The sequence below is a fragment of the Phoxinus phoxinus genome (assembly GCF_949152265.1).
Source record: "Phoxinus phoxinus genome assembly, chromosome: 2".
NCBI lineage: Eukaryota > Metazoa > Chordata > Actinopteri > Cypriniformes > Leuciscidae > Phoxinus > Phoxinus phoxinus.
Window position 1 is genome coordinate 38973772 of NC_136877.1, and position 19968 is coordinate 38993739.

The 19968-nt window shown below is 40.0% G+C and overlaps 1 protein-coding gene across 5 annotated transcripts in view; it reads right to left on the bottom strand.

Moving 5' to 3' along the window:
* LOC306994582 (uncharacterized protein) overlaps positions 1-19968 on the bottom strand; it is a 95162-nt gene that overhangs the window by 62191 nt on the left and 13003 nt on the right. Inside the window, exon 1 of one of the 5 annotated variants that reach the window (XM_079605176.1) lies at positions 17283-17616. The exons of 3 other annotated variants lie outside the window; for them this stretch is intronic. In XM_079605176.1, coding sequence (XP_079461302.1) covers positions 17283-17330 — 48 coding nt within the window. In that variant the 5' untranslated portion in view covers positions 17331-17616. Of the gene's footprint in view, positions 1-2408; positions 2765-17282; positions 17617-19968 lie in introns of those variants that run through there. One more of the 5 variants, XM_079605180.1, reaches the window with a different exon arrangement.

Here is a 19968-nt window from a genome sequence, read left to right on the forward strand (position 1 = left end):
CCTATTATGGGGTGATGAATATAGATGTTTTTTTCAAAGGCCAATGCTGTAGCAATAACCAGCTGGCCAATGGTGGATATAATCTCAATTTATCTGGTAAAGGCTAATATAACTGTACAAATATGCTAAAATATTAACTCAATTAACAAAAACAAAAAATCGCAATACAGAAAAATAGCCATTAAAGGGATAGTTCAAGCAAAAATTTTAATTCTGTCATTATTTACTCATCCTCAAGTTGTTCCAAACCTGTATGAAGTTCTTTCTTCTGAAGAGAACAAAAGAAAATATTCTACAAAAGAAGATATTTTGAATGTCCAAACGGTTGATGACACCCCGTTGACTTCCATGATCTTTAAAATACCAGCATGCCAAAATGTTGGTCAATCAATAGTATTTAGACAGCAGAGAGGCTGATTAAAATGCTCTTATTTGTATAGTGGACACTATTATCAGTCAATACCCTCAAAATGCCAAAATACTGGCCTTAATCGGCCTAAGCTGATATATCTGTCTATCAAAGCTCATTACTAATTATAATGACCTTATTTCCATATGTTGTAATATTTATGGATAGCTATGCACTTATCTGACAGCAATGATAGCTTGACATTTATGTTTGAAAGCCTGAAACCATCACCGAAATCACAGCAATAAGGCAATTCAAGAGACATAAGAACCACTCGAGTATGAGCACACATACTAGAGACAGCCACACACAGTTGTTAACTTGTGGGATAAAATAAAATCATCTTCTTGGTTAAAGAGAGGTCTGATAATCTGTATGAAGAGGGATTTGATGGAATGAATAAATGCATTAATACTCCAGGCGCTTAGCGTCGCAATCACCCTATTGCAATGCAGAGAGAACTGTGCCCGCGCCACGGCATCGGCGCCGCTTCCAATGTGTCAAATGTTAATGACCTGCCAGGGAGAGGAATCTATCCACATGTTCATTTGTCATTAAGAAGGAATATTTTAACACCAGACGCTCAAGTGCTACAGTGTCACAACAATTTAACATAGTGGGAAAAAGGAGGTGGTGAAGAGAGGGAGGAGGGGAGTTCTGACAGATAAAAAGAGGAAGAATGTATTCCTGCAGCCAGCAACTCTTTAAAGGGGGGGCGAAAAACAAAAATGCTTTGTATCAGCACAAACGCACACACAACGACTGCACCACTGCGCTGCTGCCAATATTTTGTTGTGTCAGTAGGTCAGAGAACAGGGAGCATTATGGGAGAAAGTGCCTCTATTGCTCGAGTGGCATTTAGTCTTGTTGTATAACAGAGACTGAGAGACGACGCTACTGTTACCGCTAGCTGGGTGCTTGAAGAGGCAACGATGGCATCTACCCTGTGTCGTTTTGTTCCTACTGAAGAGCAACACGTGTAGCTGTCTTACTCATTGACTCCTACACAACCACATGTACTCAGAAAGTGATGTCATTACCAGCAGCTGCACAAACATGCACAGGGAAATCAATGAGCGTATGGCACATTTATTAGGTCCTGATGTGGCAGCGTAGAGAAGCCCAGCCCAGCTGTTATAATAGAAAGCAGTGTGAGTGAGAAAAATCCAGAAAGATCTAACCTAGAGACATGGAGAAGAGACATAACCTCAGCCAGCTAGTCCTAGAGCTCTGTTCTCACATCAAACTGAAACTCAATGAAACTAGAACACGTACTATTAGAAGACAACACTTAAGGCGTTCAGCAGAAATTACCAAATTGGGGTAAATTAAGAGACTTGTCCAGCTAATGGCAGAGCAACTACCTTGTAAAACAAGCCTGATACCAGTTGCCAGTATCTAGAAAGCAAGGGTTTCTGTTTTAATTTTTTGTGACATTGACTGAAATTTATTTTTATTTCTCATTTGCAGTCATTGAATTAATACTTAATTTTATTCAGCGAAGATGCATTAAATGGGTCAAAAGTGTCAGTAAAGACCTTTAAATTGTTAGAATTTTTCTTTTTCAAATAAATGCTGTTTTAAAAAACAACAACTTTCTATTAATAAGAGACTACTGAATGATCATGATTTCCATGAAAATATTAAGCAGCACAGTTTTCAACATTGATAAGAAGAAGAAATATTTATTGAGCAGCACCAAATAAGCATATTAGAATGATTTCTGAAGGATAACATGACACTGAAGACTGGAGAAATAACTGCTAACATTACAGCTTTGCCATCAGGATGACATTTTTAATTTCATAATATTACTTGTTACTGTATTTTATAGCCTTGGTGAGCATATAAGAATAAAAAAATCCCTAATATTATATATGCATACACACATACACACACATGCACGCACGTGTTTTTGTTTATCATGCCAATTTAAATTGGAATCCTCAGAAAGATTGTGGTAAACAAGACAGGCCTTACTTTCTCCTCATGAACTCACCTAAAACTTTGAATCCCTCCATTTCTTTCAGAATATTTCCTACTGAACCTCTGGAAAAAAGCTGTCAATAAAGCCCCCCCTCCCCATCCCTATGTCCAGACAGCTGTTTAGTTAGGTTTAGTGATGCCCTGTCAAGCAGATGTAGTGGGAGCTTTACAGAGCTAATATCATTTACCCCCTTTCCCCATAATGTTTTCCCTATGCTGTCCTTTCACTGACCGATGATTGTTAGCGGTTGTCCTATTGAACAGATAAAGCAATATCTATTGCTAGAGCAGAACAATGTTGGCCGCAGAATCCTTTCAAAACCCATTGGAAAAAAAGTATTTAAATCTCAGCGCGAGTGAGAGAGAGAAAGAGAGCAATAAGATTCCCTGGCTGCGTGGTAGCTGTGGAATTTTGGTCCTAACGGAGAGTAGCTCCAGCTTTCATAGCGCTGTTTGTTTTGGATGTCTGAGTGAGGTAGAAATATGTTCCTCCAGTCCTTTCCACCCACAGCTCTGTCGCAACAGCAAACAACCCCGCGCGGCACATTTAAACGCACCGCGAGACAGCCGCCATGCCACTTCAGAGAGCGTCGCGTTTTCACAGACACGCTGTTAACACGGATACGGCTCGACTTAAAGCCAATTACTCGCGGAGAATAAAGTCGGCTATGAGGAGATACGTGCGAGATAAGCTTTTTGTTTCCAATGAGGAAATCTCACCTACATCAAGACAGATATTGATCTTATATTTGATTTGACAGCCAAGTAGCTGAAGTGAAAGTCGTCTGTGGTCGTCTTCCTGTGCGTTTTTTCTTTGTGCATTCGGTTTTGACACAAATTATGGTAATGTTTACCGTAACGCAATTGATAACTCTTTATGAGCAAAATGTCAAATTGATAGCAGATAAAACCACGTGCTGCCTCATTCCTAAAAAACGTGCAAAACACCACCACTGACTTTTGGCTACACTAATTTCTGAAGTGAGCACGATAACAAATGCACAAGAAATTCTCCACTTTGATGTCTCGCCCTATTTTGTGGTTTCGGCAGGGTCTTTAGCGATTTAATTCATCTCAGAGCTCTCCGGGGTTTAGGAAATCTGGGCCAAACAGTGATTGAAGCCATTAGAGCAACCCCTTCAAAAATACTTCAGGGTGTGCATGATTACATGAGATGAAGTAAAGCAAGGGAAAATTAGGGACAAAGAGCATGAATGACTTACTGTCCTCTACTCACAACAGTCTGACCCCTTTAACCAAAAGGTGATTTGTTAGACGTTTATTTGGATTGTCTACATTGATGAACTCCTAGCATATTCAATAAAGCATGTAATAGAAAACATGCAGTGATATGTGTTAGTGCACATAAAATTCAGAGCATTGGCAAACCCAGCTTTACCTAATGACCCGACTCTCAATTACATCATCATCTGTTTGTAGGGCTCATGGGACAAGAGGTTAAGATACTTGCAAAACCCTTCTAACCACTACCTGGAGTAGCCAATACAGACTTCTACAAACGCAATCAGATTTACAGTCCGTTTATAAACCTATGTAGGAATTCTCAGTTTGCTGCTTCTGGAAACAAATGTTTTAATATTCTGGTAATGGCTGAAGAATGCCGGAGAGGGAAGAGAGTCAGACAAGTATGACTGATTTTTAAATGGTTTTTGTAGTGAATGATTCATTATCCCTCTCTCTCTCATTCTCACACACACATGTTCTTTCTTTCTCTCCCTCACTCCATCTTTCCTGTCATAAAGAGACTGTCACTGGCATGCAATCACATTGCGACATGAGCTTGCCCCTCCACCAAAATGAGCATCTCACGCTTTCAATTCCCATGTTCTCTAAAAATAACTAAACAGTGGAGGAAACAAAAAACACAAGAGCCAGAGACATTTGTCATGACATGATGTGTAGAGTTTCTCAAATAAATGATTCCAAAAATAAACAGTTTATCTACCATTGCTTTTGTTGTCTATATCTAGGATTTCCAGTGGCTTTGCATAGGCACATTTATTGTGTAGACACATTTGTAGCAATTTAAGCAAATTCTAAGTATAATGTGTCCAAAACACTAGTGGTCTTTCTTGACACAGGCAATCAATTATTTTGGAAACTGCACAACTCTGCAGAAAGCGCAGATTTCCACAGAATTGGAATGCCATTATTCACAACTCCCAAGCCATTTTATGTTCTTTTCAATAATTTAGGCCTATATTAGAGTTGACATTTTTTTTGTTATTTTCTGTGATTAATGTGGACCGTTTATTGTGAATAATAATAATGGCGCACTTGTTTGTTTTTCACACTTCCTGGGGCTATGCTAATTCTTTTTCTCTAAATATCTAATCAGTGAAAGCCCCAGCCCTCCGATGACCCGTAAACGGAGGAAGAGAAGGAGGAGGAGGAAGAATGGGTCCGCCTCATCTGGCACCTCTACTGAGGTCGACGCTGCAGCGCCCCCAGAGGTGGTAAGCTTCATGCCACTGCCTCGCCCTCACAAACAGAGGAGGAGGAAGAAGGCTTCCTCCGCCTCACAAGGCCTGGAGGCCGTCCCAGAGACCGCTGCCGGTCCGGGGGCCCTGTCGGCTCCACCCAAGCTCCTTGCCCTGCCGGCTCCACCCAAGCACTTTGCCCTGACGACTCCGCCCTTGGTGCCTGCCAAGCCGGCTCTGCCCTGGCCCTCTGCCAAGACTCCTGATCCACCGGAGCCCGTCTGGTTTGTCCCTCCGGTTCCGCCCTGGTTGTCCGCCAGGGTTCTTGATTGGCCGGAGCCCCCCTGGTCCGTCCCCCAGCTCCGCCCTGGCCTTCTGACAGGAATCCAGACCGTTCCGTCAGCACTGGCTTAACTCCCCCTCCATTCCTCCCCTCTTTGTCTCTGTATTTTGTTCCTCCCATCTTGTGTTGTTCTGTTGTTGTGTGTCGGTCTTGTGTTGTCATTTCCTCGTCTTGTTTTTGGTGTTCCTCGTTAGAGACGCCAGGTCAGGGGGGTAGTATCAGGGTTCTGTCACTTCGGTCTGTTTATTCTAGGGTTTGGGACAGAGCTCTGACACTGCTATCGTCTTTTGTTGTGTGCGGAGCGTGGTGTTCGGATCCCGGCACTTCGGTCTAGTTTGGTTTTTGTTCTGTGTCGGGATTCAGACATTCATGCTCCGTGTGTTTGTCATCTGTTGGGAGTGCACGGAATGAGTATTCACTCGTTCACGTGCGTTCTGTCTTGTGTGAGCATGCGGTTTTGAGTCCGCTCAGGCTGTAAGCTCTTTTGTCCACGTGTGTTGTTGTGTTCTGTGTAGCACGGCTGGTGTTTTTCACTTGCTGCGTGGTTTCACGTTGTCATGTTTTGTGTGAGCACTCGGCTTATGAGTGTTCTCATTAGCTGCGTGTTCGTGTCTTGTTTTGTTTGGTCACATGGCTCGTGATTGTTCGCTGGCCATGTGCTCATTCTTGTCATGTATGTTTCCTTGTGCCATGTGCTCTCCTGTTGATTGTCTAACCCCGCCCATCTTGTTTTCTGATTATTGGCTCAGTTGCCCCACGTGTCCTTCCTTGTTACTGCCTTGTTTGCTCCCTATTTAGGATACGTTGTCGTTTACACAACAATGATATGCTTAAAACAGAGAAGTCTTTCCATTGAGTTTTCCGCGTACAGACGATACCATTGTCAAAACGATCCACATTCCCTTGGATCCGCGAAAATGACTAAAACACTGTATTCTGCTGCCAAGCCATTAGATGGCGATTTTTGTAGTTTACAAAGAGACTTTTTAAAAACTTGCACTTTGCAACCCTTTTTTAAAAGTTTACATTTATAGGCACCCAAAACGCTGTTGTCGTGTAAATGAATCGTCAAAATGCATAAAAAGTTTTCGATTTTTAGTCCCTTATTTCCCTTATTCTCCTTGTGTTTGCAGTTTTGTGCCAGATCGTCGTTTCCTTATGTCACTGACTTCCCCCTCGGGGTAGTTTTTGTGTTTGTTTTATTGTTATATTTAAGTCCTCACCTCTTCCCTTACCAAAACCTGACATTTAATGCATGCTTGCTGAATGAAAGTATCCATCTCTTTAAAAACAACGGTATAGTGTAATTCAGAAGCAATTTGAGCAGATTCCATCTGGAGTGACCTTGGAATTCCTTCATCTCATGGTCTCATTTGCTTCTTATGGACAGGCAGAAAACATTACACATATATGCACAAAAACCATAACATTTGCATTCTCATTACACCTCTTTAATTAATTACAATGAGATGCGATGGAAAGGTGTGACACAGAAAGGACAGGCCTTTATCATTAAGTTTAGCCTTCTGAGAGGCTTCAAGCTGAAACTAAAATGAAAAGGCAATTATGTTTAAATTGATCAGAGTGTATGACGAGTTATTATAAATCACTTATATCAATTACGGAGACTCCACCCTTCCACTGGCTGGGGTCACCAGGGTCAAGAAGATCATGCTCTGTGGATGAAATGGCTGGAGACACCTGTATGTGTATGTAACTCGAGTCACTGGGCAAACCACAGCCTACCGTGGTAAAACATTATGTCCGGATCAAGTTACTCAATGAACCCTTCACCACAATCTGTTACTATGGGCTTGCAAATGGACACCTGTGTTCCAGAATGGGCCCATTACTGCCATAGTGGCACTCTCACTGACCTCACCACTTACACGCATACAGACACAAAAATATGGATGAAATAATAAAAGGAAGGAAGGAAACAAAAAAGAGAAAATATATGTGGGTGTATTTGATGAAGGCTAGAGGAACAATGAAAGAAACCTAGAAAAAGTAGGTGTCTATCCATCTTCACAGAAAGCAAGTACATGAAAGTGGCAAGCACACACTTGTGATCAAACGTAGACATGCACACATGAGCGCAGACACACAGACACACAGACACACACACACACACACACACACACACACACACACACACACACACACACACACACACACACGCTCTGTTAATGGATGACACAAGGGAGGAGGGAGGAGGAGGGAGTGACCTAGAATACCACTTGCAGACAAGACAACAACGAAACAATGCAGAAGACAGCCCATAATACTCACTAAATTAATGCCGTTACCAGATAGATCGTTACCACAATCGCACAGTCATAGATCATTTTAATTCCACATATATTACTTTGTTTCTTCCATCGAGAACACATAGATAAAAATGTCTTTGTGTATGAATAAATAAAATCCTTCCCCTACCATCTCCAGTAATTAATAATTTACACCCTATTCCATTTGTATCCCTTAGAAAGACGTAGGAAAAAGATCGGACTTGTGTAAAACTGCCAAGGTTACTACGACAACTGCTTCTGGGAATGAGTGAAGTGCCATTATGAAGTGCCAGGAATTCTGGGTATTTTTACTTTGGACCGCAGATGAAAGCGCAGCCGTTCGCGTGCGTTCTAGTGGGCATGAACACTGTTTTTCAGGACCATTCATCACGGTGTATCGCAGTGACACGTTCAAACGAGAAACATTTACTTGTCCTTTTGTTGCAACATGGTTTCTTTGAAGTCTTGTGTGAGTCGCAGTACTGATTAATCTGTGTTCAGCTGCACTCTTGGAAAAACGTTTAACAACCATCAGTTTTTTAAAGTTTAAAATTTCTCTAAAAGTCAGCATGAAATCAAAATTGACTGTTAATCTTTTTTCCTTTCTTTTTTTTAACGTTTCTGGTCTTTCCTTTTCAGATGACAACACCTAGCTCTCGTATTCTTCAAGCACAAATCCAACCTTACATTTTTAGCTCATCTAATATCCTGTTTCACTCAGAAATATTTCACATTATGTGAAGTAACATACTAGATTGCATTTGTAGTGTCATGTTGACTCAGGCCATATGTACACTGTATGGGCAGAACGATATCGGCAGTGATTGACGTAGGGGAGAAAAAAAATTCTATTGTCGTAGGGCAAATATGTATCCTTTGCTACATCCACACTGCGAGTCTTCGTGCTCAATTCCGATTATAGCTGTTTACATTGTTGTTTTAAATGTGGCCAATAGCAGATTCCAGTGTGAACAGACCATCTTCCTGAACTGACCCGCATGCACAAAAGAACGATAAAAAGATGCCACGCAGCAAAGTCATACGGAAGGACATTAAAGTAAGCGATTACGTGCTTATTTATAGCATGATCTGCCGAGGAAGCCAGCAAATTTATGCGCAGGCAATATAAAACGGTTTTAATATAATATAAAATAGTTTTTTATAAACTTATGATACGAGCGATCATGATTTTGCTAGAGCTGTCACTGAAATACCTATAAGTTCTAACACACAACACTGTCCTTCCACTGACTACCTTTCGAAACTTCGGGTATATCAAATCTTTGAAGTGACTCCTATGAGCGCAGAATTGTGGCGAATGTTTCTCTAGTCAAGAGTGACGTAAAAGTCGCATGAATTCCGATATGACTGTTCAGACCGAGGTGGCATTGCAAAATATCTGACCCGTTTCGGATTTAGGACAACATATGGAAGTGGCCTACATCGGAATTTAAATGATCAGATTTCATGTGGTTTGAGTGGTTCACACTGTCATAACAAAAACAGAACTGGTACAAAAACACAAAAAAAATATGGATTTGATTTGGGTCACATTTATCTGCAGTCTGAACGCAGCCTTTGATCGCCTAGAGTGACATGTTCATCAATGGCCAATTAATGGTCTTTTCATGAATCTTAGCCTCTGATTTCCGAAAATTAAGAACCAAAGAAGAACCAATAGGGCTGATTAATATTTTGCACAGTTTTCTATTAGCGTACGCATGCACAATGGCTGTTCAAAGTCCTGCTTTGAGTTTTCCACTAAATATTTGTCCCAAATTATTGTTCATGTACATAATGAATTCACCCTAGGCTGAAATATTGCATGTTGTGCATTTACTATATTTTTGATGCATTTACTGCCATCTTGAACCTGAGAACGCAAGTACAGAATGACTCGCCCGGTGTGTGATACGATGAGCTGTCTTGCATCGCAGTGTTTTTCGACTGGCTTTGTCAATGCTGAATCATGGCTAAACGTCTTGGCTACAATTTATCATACAGGCATGAAGCACTGTAAACATTGTCTAACCCAAGATCACATTGAACAATCTAGACATTGCATTATCTCAAAGAATTAAAAAAATATATATAGTGTATAGCAGGCTTTGAATGGACATTTTTGTGTTAACTTACCAATCCCTATAAAGAATAAACAGTCGGATTATATAGATTCGAAAATGTGGCCAGCACGAAATGGAAACAGTTGAAACGTGGCTAACCAAGTGCTGAGCAGTGAACAATACTCAAACACATTACAGACTTTGGATCTGCTCTTTATGTCACTCATTCAATCACTGTCTCATTGCCCTTCAACAGTACACACACTTTCTGCGATGATATTCTGAGAATGCTTTCTGGAATGTTCAATATTCTCGCTTGTCTATCTGATCAAAGAACGGTTGCAGTTTATTTCATCACTGTTAGCGACTTATAGGGCTTATAGTGGAAGGTAAAACAAACTGTATCTCATCTACCCCGAGCACATGCCTACATTCTCCAAAAGGAGCCACAGGTTCATTACAGTCTGAGTGTGTAATGATGATGCAAGCGGGAGGCCACTGCTGGTGCCGAACAAAGACCTGTATTCCATGTGGTGAGACTATAGACAGACAGTATTGCAACATTGTCTAATTATGAGAGGAGAGAAGAGGGAATCAGGTGGTCTTGAATGATCTTCTATGTTAACTATTAAATTAGCCATGCAAATCAGATGTGCTAAGGTCTATGAAACTAAGAGATACGCGCAAAGAAAGGCAGAGAGACAAAACGGAATGCTAAACATCCACACCAACACAGCTTAACCACGGCAACTGTCTTGTTCCCCTAGAGCAATACAAACTAATCAGAACAAACAGTATCCAAGCAGTTTTGTAGGCATGATGTCATTTAGTGGGTACGTGGAGATTTCCATTTCTCATTGTTTTGTTTTGCTTTGCTTTTTCCCCAATCTTTTTCACGTGACCTTCCCTTTCTCACTCTGGAGAATGCATTGCATGATCTACAAACAAAACACTACTTAAAAGTGCAGTAAGCGATTTCTGAAAACTGCTGTTGAAAGTGGATCGGACCGAGCACCACTACACACTTGTAGCCAATCAGCAGTAGGAGGCATGTCCAGGAGAGAGAGAGTGAGCAAGAGGGAGATTTGAAGACTGTAGAAAGAGAGATGGTTGAGAGACATTAAAAAAGAGAAAGGGTTATGGAAAAATTATGATCAGCAGTGGCGATTTCTTTAAGACTGCAAGGGAAGCTCGGCTTCCCCTATAATGTCAACAATTAATGGTCAAATATATGTACTATTTTGTTAACATTTTATTGACTAAAAATGCTTTAGAACGCGTTCATCTCGAAGACGAGTTAGTTCAGAATCAGCAGCTGGTCAGCTGACTCGATTTCCTTCTCATTCATTCCCGCAGCGTCACAGTGCATTTTTCTGTTGAAGCCGAGCGTCCATTGACTTCAATGGGGCTGCTTTGAACAGTTTTTTTCAGTGCTCCGAAACTAGACGGTCATTGGATAAATGCAGCGATTATGTCCCGCCCACGGACGCTCAGCGTCTCTGGGGGGAATGGAGGAGTGGGCGGGCCCGGACTCCGAGCGTCTGCGTGGTGATTGGAGGGTCTGTCATCTCCTTTTGATTGACAGAATTTCTGTCCATAGCTGAAGCTATTCGAGCTCAGTGAAAAGTAAACTGAAAAACGCTTTTCTCACGCAGGGAAAAATCGCGAAGCAAAGAGGACACTGACACTGACAGACAACAAAGAGAAGGTTACTTTTGATAAGCAAATTCTCAGCTCTCCGATTCTGTAAATTGTATTACGAAATTCAAACAATAAATATCGCTTTAGCACTTGTAAATGTGACATGACAGATCATCTCTCACTCTTTACAACTAACGTTAGTAAATAATAAATAAACACAAATCATCAGCATGTTGAAAGATCCAGTACAACTTACCAAAATGTATATCCCTCATACTTAATATCGAGCAATCAGTGTTTTTCAACGCGGAAAGAAAAATGGCACAACATTTAGGTTTAACGTACGTTACCTCAGGATCAAGAAAGCCATTTAATAACCATTGCACGTTAGTTGGCTAGAACAATTTGCTACAGAGAGGAGTATTTTGCTAAATATGTGCACTATGACATGTTTATATTATATTTGTATTATATTTAATTTGAGATGTTATTTAACATTTAATAATAATACCAGCTGACAGGGCTCTCTGTATGTTTACAGCATTACATGAGATTTTTTTTTTTCTTGAAAAAAAAAATTAGGCTAATGTAAGTTAGGCTACCTAATATTTATCCAAATGAATCGATATTGAATCAAGATCCGAATCAAATCAAAAGAATAAAATTGAATTGAAATGCAATGCAATAATAAAATCAGTAGCCTACAGTCATTGTACCATGTAAACATTGTAACATGTTTTTACTAAACTTAATAAAATTCTGTTTAATTACCTAATGTTTTGACAATCACGATACACATATTTTGATGGAAGTTTTGGACCATTTTTAGGATGTAGGCCGAAAATGAGCTTCCCCTCTTTGAAAGACCAGCAGTCGCCACTGATGATCAGGTATGATCAAGTAAAATAGTTTTTTGCCGTTTCTGTAATGTTGGTGAGCTGCTAACGAACTCTTGCTTGTATAGACAACTTTTCAGTTAGTAAACATGGTGACGTTTATTTGTGGGCGGAGCATAGGTGGTGGCAGAACGATCCCTCTGGCCGCTTCCCTAACGTTAGTTTCCAAGTTTTGTTAGCTTGTTTTTTAACAATGACTGGAGAAAATGAGAAAATGTTCTTAATGTGCAAGGTCACTCACTGTCCAGGACCACGATTGTTATTTGCAAAAGTTCATTTTAACGGACGGAACCAGATCGGCTGACCCGTACACGTTCAGTCAATGGATGAACGATCTGACAGGATTAACGTTACCGCTACCTTGAGTGGCCTGACTTATACACCTACCCGATAGAGAAACCGAGTGTAAAGAGAAACTGAGAGCATATAAATCTTTAGATGCCTATAACTATGTGCTGAATGGTCACGTACAAGACTTGTGTGGTACGATCCGAAGTTCTGAAGTTCTTTACAGCATATACATTTTTCATCAATTCTTGCACCCAACAACACAACAATATGACATTTAATAATAATAATAATTTAAGCTCCTTATTATGTAGCCGAATCTGTGCTGGTTTGTATTGGCCGCCTCCAGTTTCCCCTTTGTTTTCCCTCCAGCTAAGGTCATGACGTAATTGTGACATTGGCTCGAAATTGGTCTATACTCTTGCGTACTGTATGTTAATTTGTTCTTCTTCCTAGCTGTTCATTCGTCATCTTCACTTTATGTATCGTGAAGCATTATTTTAGCTCAATTACATGCAGTTAGAAAAAAGATCAAAACACTTATACCAACTTAGATGCAACACCAGCAAACCAGCTTAGTTTGATTTCAGATGTTTTTTAGGGTATGCTATAGTTTAACTTCAATCTTACAAATTAAAATAAGTTACTGATTTGCTCTAAAGATGGCACACGTTCAAATGACCCCTTTTCCTGGTGCCAAGTAAAACCAGCATTAAGAACTGAATTTGGGAACTTTTCATTTTTAATATTTAAAACACTTTAGCCTAATTCTTCCTCAATGAATAAGCACTAACTTGAGAAGGAGAACAACTCCACTTAGAGGCCTGGAATCAGTCATAAATTTCCCACATATATGCACAGAAACAGAAACTTGGCGGCGGTCGTTCCCAAATCGGTGTGTGGAGAGTAAGCAACTTTTTAAAGCAATTTAGCTGCTGATGCAGCTAAAATGAAGCTCCAAATGAATGATGTTCCTTTGGGCTCTCGAGCCATAACAGATGCCGGGTTCACAGGGGGCTTTACAGTAGTTGATTTTCAGAGATAAAGTAAGCAGTCTCTATCTTTATAGCCCTCACGTCCTCTGACATTTTCTCCAGAGGCGGCATATGTTTCTTTGTTGCTAAGCTCTGCTTCTCTGATTCATTCAATAATTTGGGCTTACACATTATAGACTTCATCTTCTCATTCACAGCTGTGCCACTGATTTCGCATTCATATATTACAAGAATCAGGTGCTTGCAAGCTTTCTTCCATGTGTCAGAGAGACGCAGCGGTTTCCGGAGAGAGTCACTTAAAGCTGGCAAAACTCTGAGGTGAGTGTTCTTCAGCTCTTTGTTTTTGTGCAAAGTGTTGGAGAGAGGAAAAGGAATTACTCAACCAAATATTCTGTAAGTGCTCCTGTTTGTTTTCCATCCCTAGGCAACACTGTTATTTCCTGGTGAGGTCTTGCCTGATCACAGTGACGCAGTTTTTCTCTCCTCTCCTCACCTTATCTTGCTCTCTCTCTGTCCTTCTCACTAACTGACGTTAAATCAGGAAGCCAGAGAGATAGCAGAAACACATGAGGGTTTCCCTTCACGGGCCAACGGCCCATGAGTTTCTCCTCTCGTTTTCTCAGTTCCTTTTCTTTACAAGGAGTCAATACCAACGAACTGCTCTGGAACTGACTGTGTTTCTTTGAATATGTCTAAAAGAAACTCTATGAATGAATCCATGATGTTTGTCTTTTATTCATGATCTGTGGATACTTTGATTGATTAGATAGGCTATGTATCTACTTATGAAAAGGCGTATGTTTATAGACCACAAACTGTGTGCATCTATATACATCCTGGAAGAAGATGCTCCCAGACTTTAATCAGAAGCTTTGAAGCTGAGAAAATAACTCTTATGGCAATTTGGTGGATAATATGTATGAATTCAATTTCAATTGTACGTTTTCATATAGCCTACATACCACTGACAGTTAGGTTTATGGGTCGGTCTTCATGCTTAATTAAAGTAATTAAATGCTCAATTAAAGTATTTTGATTGATTTTGAATAAAGTATTATGATTAATTATTTATTTAACCTCAGACGACTCAGGTACCCATGCCCACCCTGAGCATAAACACTCATGACAATGAGGAAGAAATGTCCATCAACCACTACAAAACACCTGTCCTAGGACAGTCCAACCTTTCTCTCTTCTTTATTGTCTAGATCCGAATCACTTCAACACCCTGCTATCTCTATCTCTCCCTCCCATCCTTATCTGTCTCCTCGATCCACCATATGGCTATCTCTGCAAATCAGCACAATTTCATCCTTGTCTCCTCACGAAGGAAAACGACTCGAGTCACTCAAGGTGATGCACTGAGAACGATTCTTAGTTAGCGCGGGAAAATGACAGAGCGATTGTTTGTGGTATGAGGGTGTGCTGAGTCTCGCTCTTTGAAGACTGCTTTTGAACTCACAAAAACCATCTCTCTACAAAGAAAAAAAAAAACCCTCAGAGTTAAATTCCTTCGCACAAGCCCTGACTCAGTGATCTCATCCTAAAAACGTCGGTAAGATAAAAGTTGGATGTGTTGTTTTAAACTTTCGCCTAACTTTGAGGTGAGATCCAAGTGTATTCACGAGCGCTGCTCGCATTACAGTGAACCGCTCTGTGCGTGCACGAGATCTGAAGACTAGCGCGCGCATTCCACTCCGGCTCTTTTATTCATCCGTCAACAGCAGCTTCAAAGCGCACTGACTCATTTGGCCACAGATCAGTTCAAATCGAGTGGAGCAGAAAGATCCGGTGCAGGAAATCTACAACTGTGATATTTGTTTCCAGAGAAACAAATTAGCTTAACCCAGAAGAGTTTTGTATAAATACTTATACGTTTAATATGAAATAAATACATTTAGGCTAGTGTATAAAATACATTTAAAGTATTAATGTATAATTTTAATAATTTAGATTTAATCAATCATATTATATCTAGGCAAATAATGAATGAGCAGGCGACTATCAATGACCCACTTGAAAAGATCGAAACCCATAACCTGGGATAAAGAGGACAACGAGGTTACGTGGGCGGGACCTGCTAGAAAATGTATAGGCTATAAATGACTCTCATGTCAAGAAACATTCTCCGAAAATGATTGATATAGGCCAGTTGTAGCCTAACCCACAACTGCATTGGATTATTTTTTTTTATTAATAACCATATGCAATTTTATTCTTTATGACAATTGAGGCACACTTGCTTGTTAAATGTTAGAGAAAACGATCCTATAGCCTACCGAGGAAACTCCCCGTTGAACTAAAGGGAAACTTATGATACTGAGAATCTGGGACTGTCCAGCGGGGGTAAACATGCTGTATCTGTGGAAATACAATAATAGCTTTCGGAAATGTGTTTGGGCAAATCCATGACAAAGCGAAGGCGAAGGGGAGCAGCGCGTAAATCAGACTCGTCATTGAACGTTCTCCTTTATAGTTTATTGATCGACAAGAAACGGAATTACGAGGGATCTCAAGCGTGTTCTAAAACAGACAGACATATAGACACTTCGCGGCTATTTAAATGAAAAACGGCGATATATGCTGCCTTCTAGTCTTTCTTATTTCTTATACGAGCCCTCCGCCACCTTTATAATCCCATTACGTATTCTGCTATAGCTCGGCTTAATCCTGGACACACTGGCAGTCCTGTCCCGCATTTCATCCACCGTCTGTCTCTCTTATCTCTCAGCAATCCACATTAACTGTTAAACATAGGCTTAAACGCAGCCGCAATTCCGACAGTGAAAACTCAAATTATCGCTCATTTTGAGATGATTTGCAAAGCGTCTGCAGCCCCGGAGCCGCGCTCTCGTCCAAGTCCCCAGTTCTCAGTCTTTTGTTAGCGAGCGCAGCCCCGCTGAGTGTCTGATAAATGCCATTTCATTCCAACAAGCAGACCACATGCTGCTTAAACAGTGTGGGGCTTTTACCTCTCTGACTCTACATTGCCTTCAGCCGTATGTATGAAAACAAAGGTTTTATCAATCGTCATGTTGCCTTGCATGCATCGATAAAGCAAGCAATGGTGCTACCCGTTTAAATGGATAGGATCCTCTAGTCTTAACCTGCTGAATCAGTTTTTCATTGCAGTTATGGAAAGCATTTCAACCAACTTGTATATATTATGTTAGGGGTGCATATTTTTTTTGAAAGTAATCAAATTGATCTATTCATTAGCTAAGTAGCCCTCTTATTCCTATAGAGAATCTATTCAATTAGTCACCAGCTACTTCCTCTGCCTGCTAGTCACTAGCCTATCCCAGTCGTGACAAATAACCATTCCATTGCTAACAATGGCAAACTGCACCGTCTAATTTTTTTTGTAGTTTTATTAGTATACATAGCAGTAGTTATTATTAGTATATTGCATATTTACTAGCCTACTTATTTAAAAGACAGTCTCATCTCTAGCTCAATTGCTACCAGTAAGCATCTCTTTTGTTAAAATAGCTTTCATGTTACTTGTCATGACTAGTCATAATGGCTACTTTATAATTCAACAAAAAATACTAGCAAAATCAATATAGCTAAATGGAACTTCCTCGGAGTGTGTGCGTAAATGCGTGAGACAGCGTCAGTTAATCTTTGATGCAGTCTTCAAGCTTGTCATCTAATCTCTGTCTGCTTTATCTCGAACACACACAAAACCATGGGATTTCTCCACTCAAGTTTCCAAACTTCACTGTGGACCTCAAGCATAACAGTAGGAGTGTTACAGTTTAAAAAGCACTACTGCGTAAAAAGCCAGTGTGGATGTGTACGGGGTGCGCGTACTGACAAAGTGACATAGTACATAAGCGGGGTTTAGTAGTAAACACCAAATGATCGTTACATTATTACGAACCACCATTCAAAGCAATCCAATAATATGAAACACATAAACTCACTAATGGGTCCATGCGAGGTGAGTCTAGCCGCTGGGAGACCAGAAGCATCTTGGAGTGCGGGTAAACCACGTAGCCACTGTTAAATCCACTTTGTTTCAGTATGTGTGAACTGTCTTACAAAGAAAAGCCTGATTTGGGAATCTACTAAAATATGGTTAATATAAGTCTGGCAACTGTGCTATCGCCCAGTTGTGTGCGCGATAAGCAACAAGGAATGAGGATTGTGTCCAAACGCAAGCTAATCTGACATTCCGTTCAAGCGCCAGTCATGTTGATTCTCTTGAACAGGGACTAATAACACAAACGTCTGTATCAGCTCTCGCTCTACACGGCCACTTACGATCAGAGAGCTCTGTATCTTCCTGACTGGTGGGCGGAGTCAGTCCGTCTATAGGACGCTCCTCTGCGCGATGTCACAGAGGAGGAGGAGACGCAGATGTTCCACTTGCCGTCCGCACTTAAAGGGACATTACGTCCAAACACAGCGATTCTGATTGGCGACTCAGTGCACTAGTTCACACGCGTATGGACTTTTCACAATAGTGCTTGGGGATTTTGATTTATCCCTGTGACTCGAATCTTTTTAAATCTGACCACCAAAAAACAAACAAAAACAAACTTCTTTTTGTGTTATGCTTGAGTCACTGAACTATTAATTCAATCGAATCATAAAATAAATAGCCTAGAAGATCAGGGATGCTCAAACCTGTTTCTGGAGATCTACCTTCCTGCAAAGTTCAGCTCCAATCCTGGTCGATTTAGGGAAAAAGTAATCTAAAAGGAGTCCAACTACCGTATATTTCCTTAATTTTGAAATGTAATTGTTCAGGTTACTAACTACACATTTTTGTCATGTAATTTGGAATCAGTAACCCACTACAATTTGTAAGTAATCTACCCGGTTCAGGGATCAATGTTGTGGAAAGTCATGGAATTACAATATTGTGTTACTAATGTAACAACTAATGTGTTACATTATTGTGTATACATTACTTTTGCGTTACTTTTTCTCACCTGGGCTGGGGTTGCTTTTCTTTTATTTTTTTTATAGCAACAACAAAAACAATTTTTTTTTTTGCCAAATATAAAGGTCCTTTCAAACCAAAAGTGAAATGAATAAGCCTCAGGCTGAAAGAAATGCACAATTGCACCTATACAGTAGAGGGCGCAGCTCAAACAAACATCTGTGCTGGCATCCTGGATCATTTTTTTTTTTTTTTAACAAATTTAAAACAAATGTGATGTTTATCTAATCTAAAGACATTTTTGCTTTATAGTAGGGTAGAATTGGATCGTTGAAGGTCAGCAGGAAAGACATTGGTTAAAGGGACAGTTCACCCAAAAATGAAAATCATTTTCTTACCCACATGTTGCTCCAAACCTGTATGGGTTTCTTTCTTCTGTTGAACACAAAATAATATATTTTAAAGAATGTTGGTAACCAGACAGTTGACTGCAGCCATTGACTTCCATACATTTTTCCCCCCTATGGAGGTCAATGGCTACCGTCAACTGTCTGGTTACCAACATTCTTTAAAATATATTACTTTGTGTCACACAGAAGAAAGAAACTCAAACAGTTTTGGAACAACTTGAGGGTGAGTATAAGTGATGACAATTTTTTTTATTTTTTGGGAGAACTACCCCTTTAATAAAGCGAGATTACAGTAATACATAAAGTATATTTGAGTAATTTCACATATTTAATTTTTGCAGGTTTGTGTAGTATTGTCAGTCTGCATTTCACCATTTTATTCATTTTGAGGAATACTGAATCTGTTTTTGTGCAAGTGAGATTGGTAAATCAATGCATGCTCACATTTAGTCTAAAACTACAATAACCATCATGTTTGCACACAACATCGCCGCACTTACGATTTCTCTCAACATGTGGACAGAAGAGGTGTCAGTCAATAAATGGGAAAACAACTTACATTACTTATTTGAAAAAGTAACTTACCAGTTTGTTGTAAATTTAAAAGTAATGTGTTACTTTACTAGTTACTTGAAAAAAGTAATCTGATAACGTCTGCAGGGGATTAGTTCTTACTCAAAAGTGCTCATCAATATGTGTTTTTTTGTAAACGCAAAACTTTGTTTCTCAACTGACTAAAAAAGCCCAATAATGGCTTGTTTCCATTAAAACATTATTTTCTCCTTACTTCAAGTACAACATGTTCCTGGATAAACATCTTTGTTGATCCTGGAACAGCATTCCAATCAACCAATCAGATTTAAGTTAACAATGTATGTCAAGCTTAGGCTTACAACAAGGGAGTTATCTACCTATAATTTCCCTCTGCTTTTAAAATATATCTATCATCCGAACAGCTGAGAGCTGATCCCTAAATTTAGATAAAGTGTATATTTCTATTCTCATGGGCATTTCTTCTTAAGAAAGTACAAAACGTACATGAAAAATTAGTCATTGCACCAGCTCTTATTCAAAGAGATTCAGTGAACATATTTACATATAACCTACAAAACAGTCTCATATCAATGCTGGCACAAACACAGAAAGAGAGAAAGAGGACTCTAATCCTCTACTTGCACCTGGAGTCAGGAGAGTTTAGGTTACACACACACACACACACACACACACACACACACACACACACACACACACACACACACACACACACACACACACACACACACACACACACACACACACACACACACACAC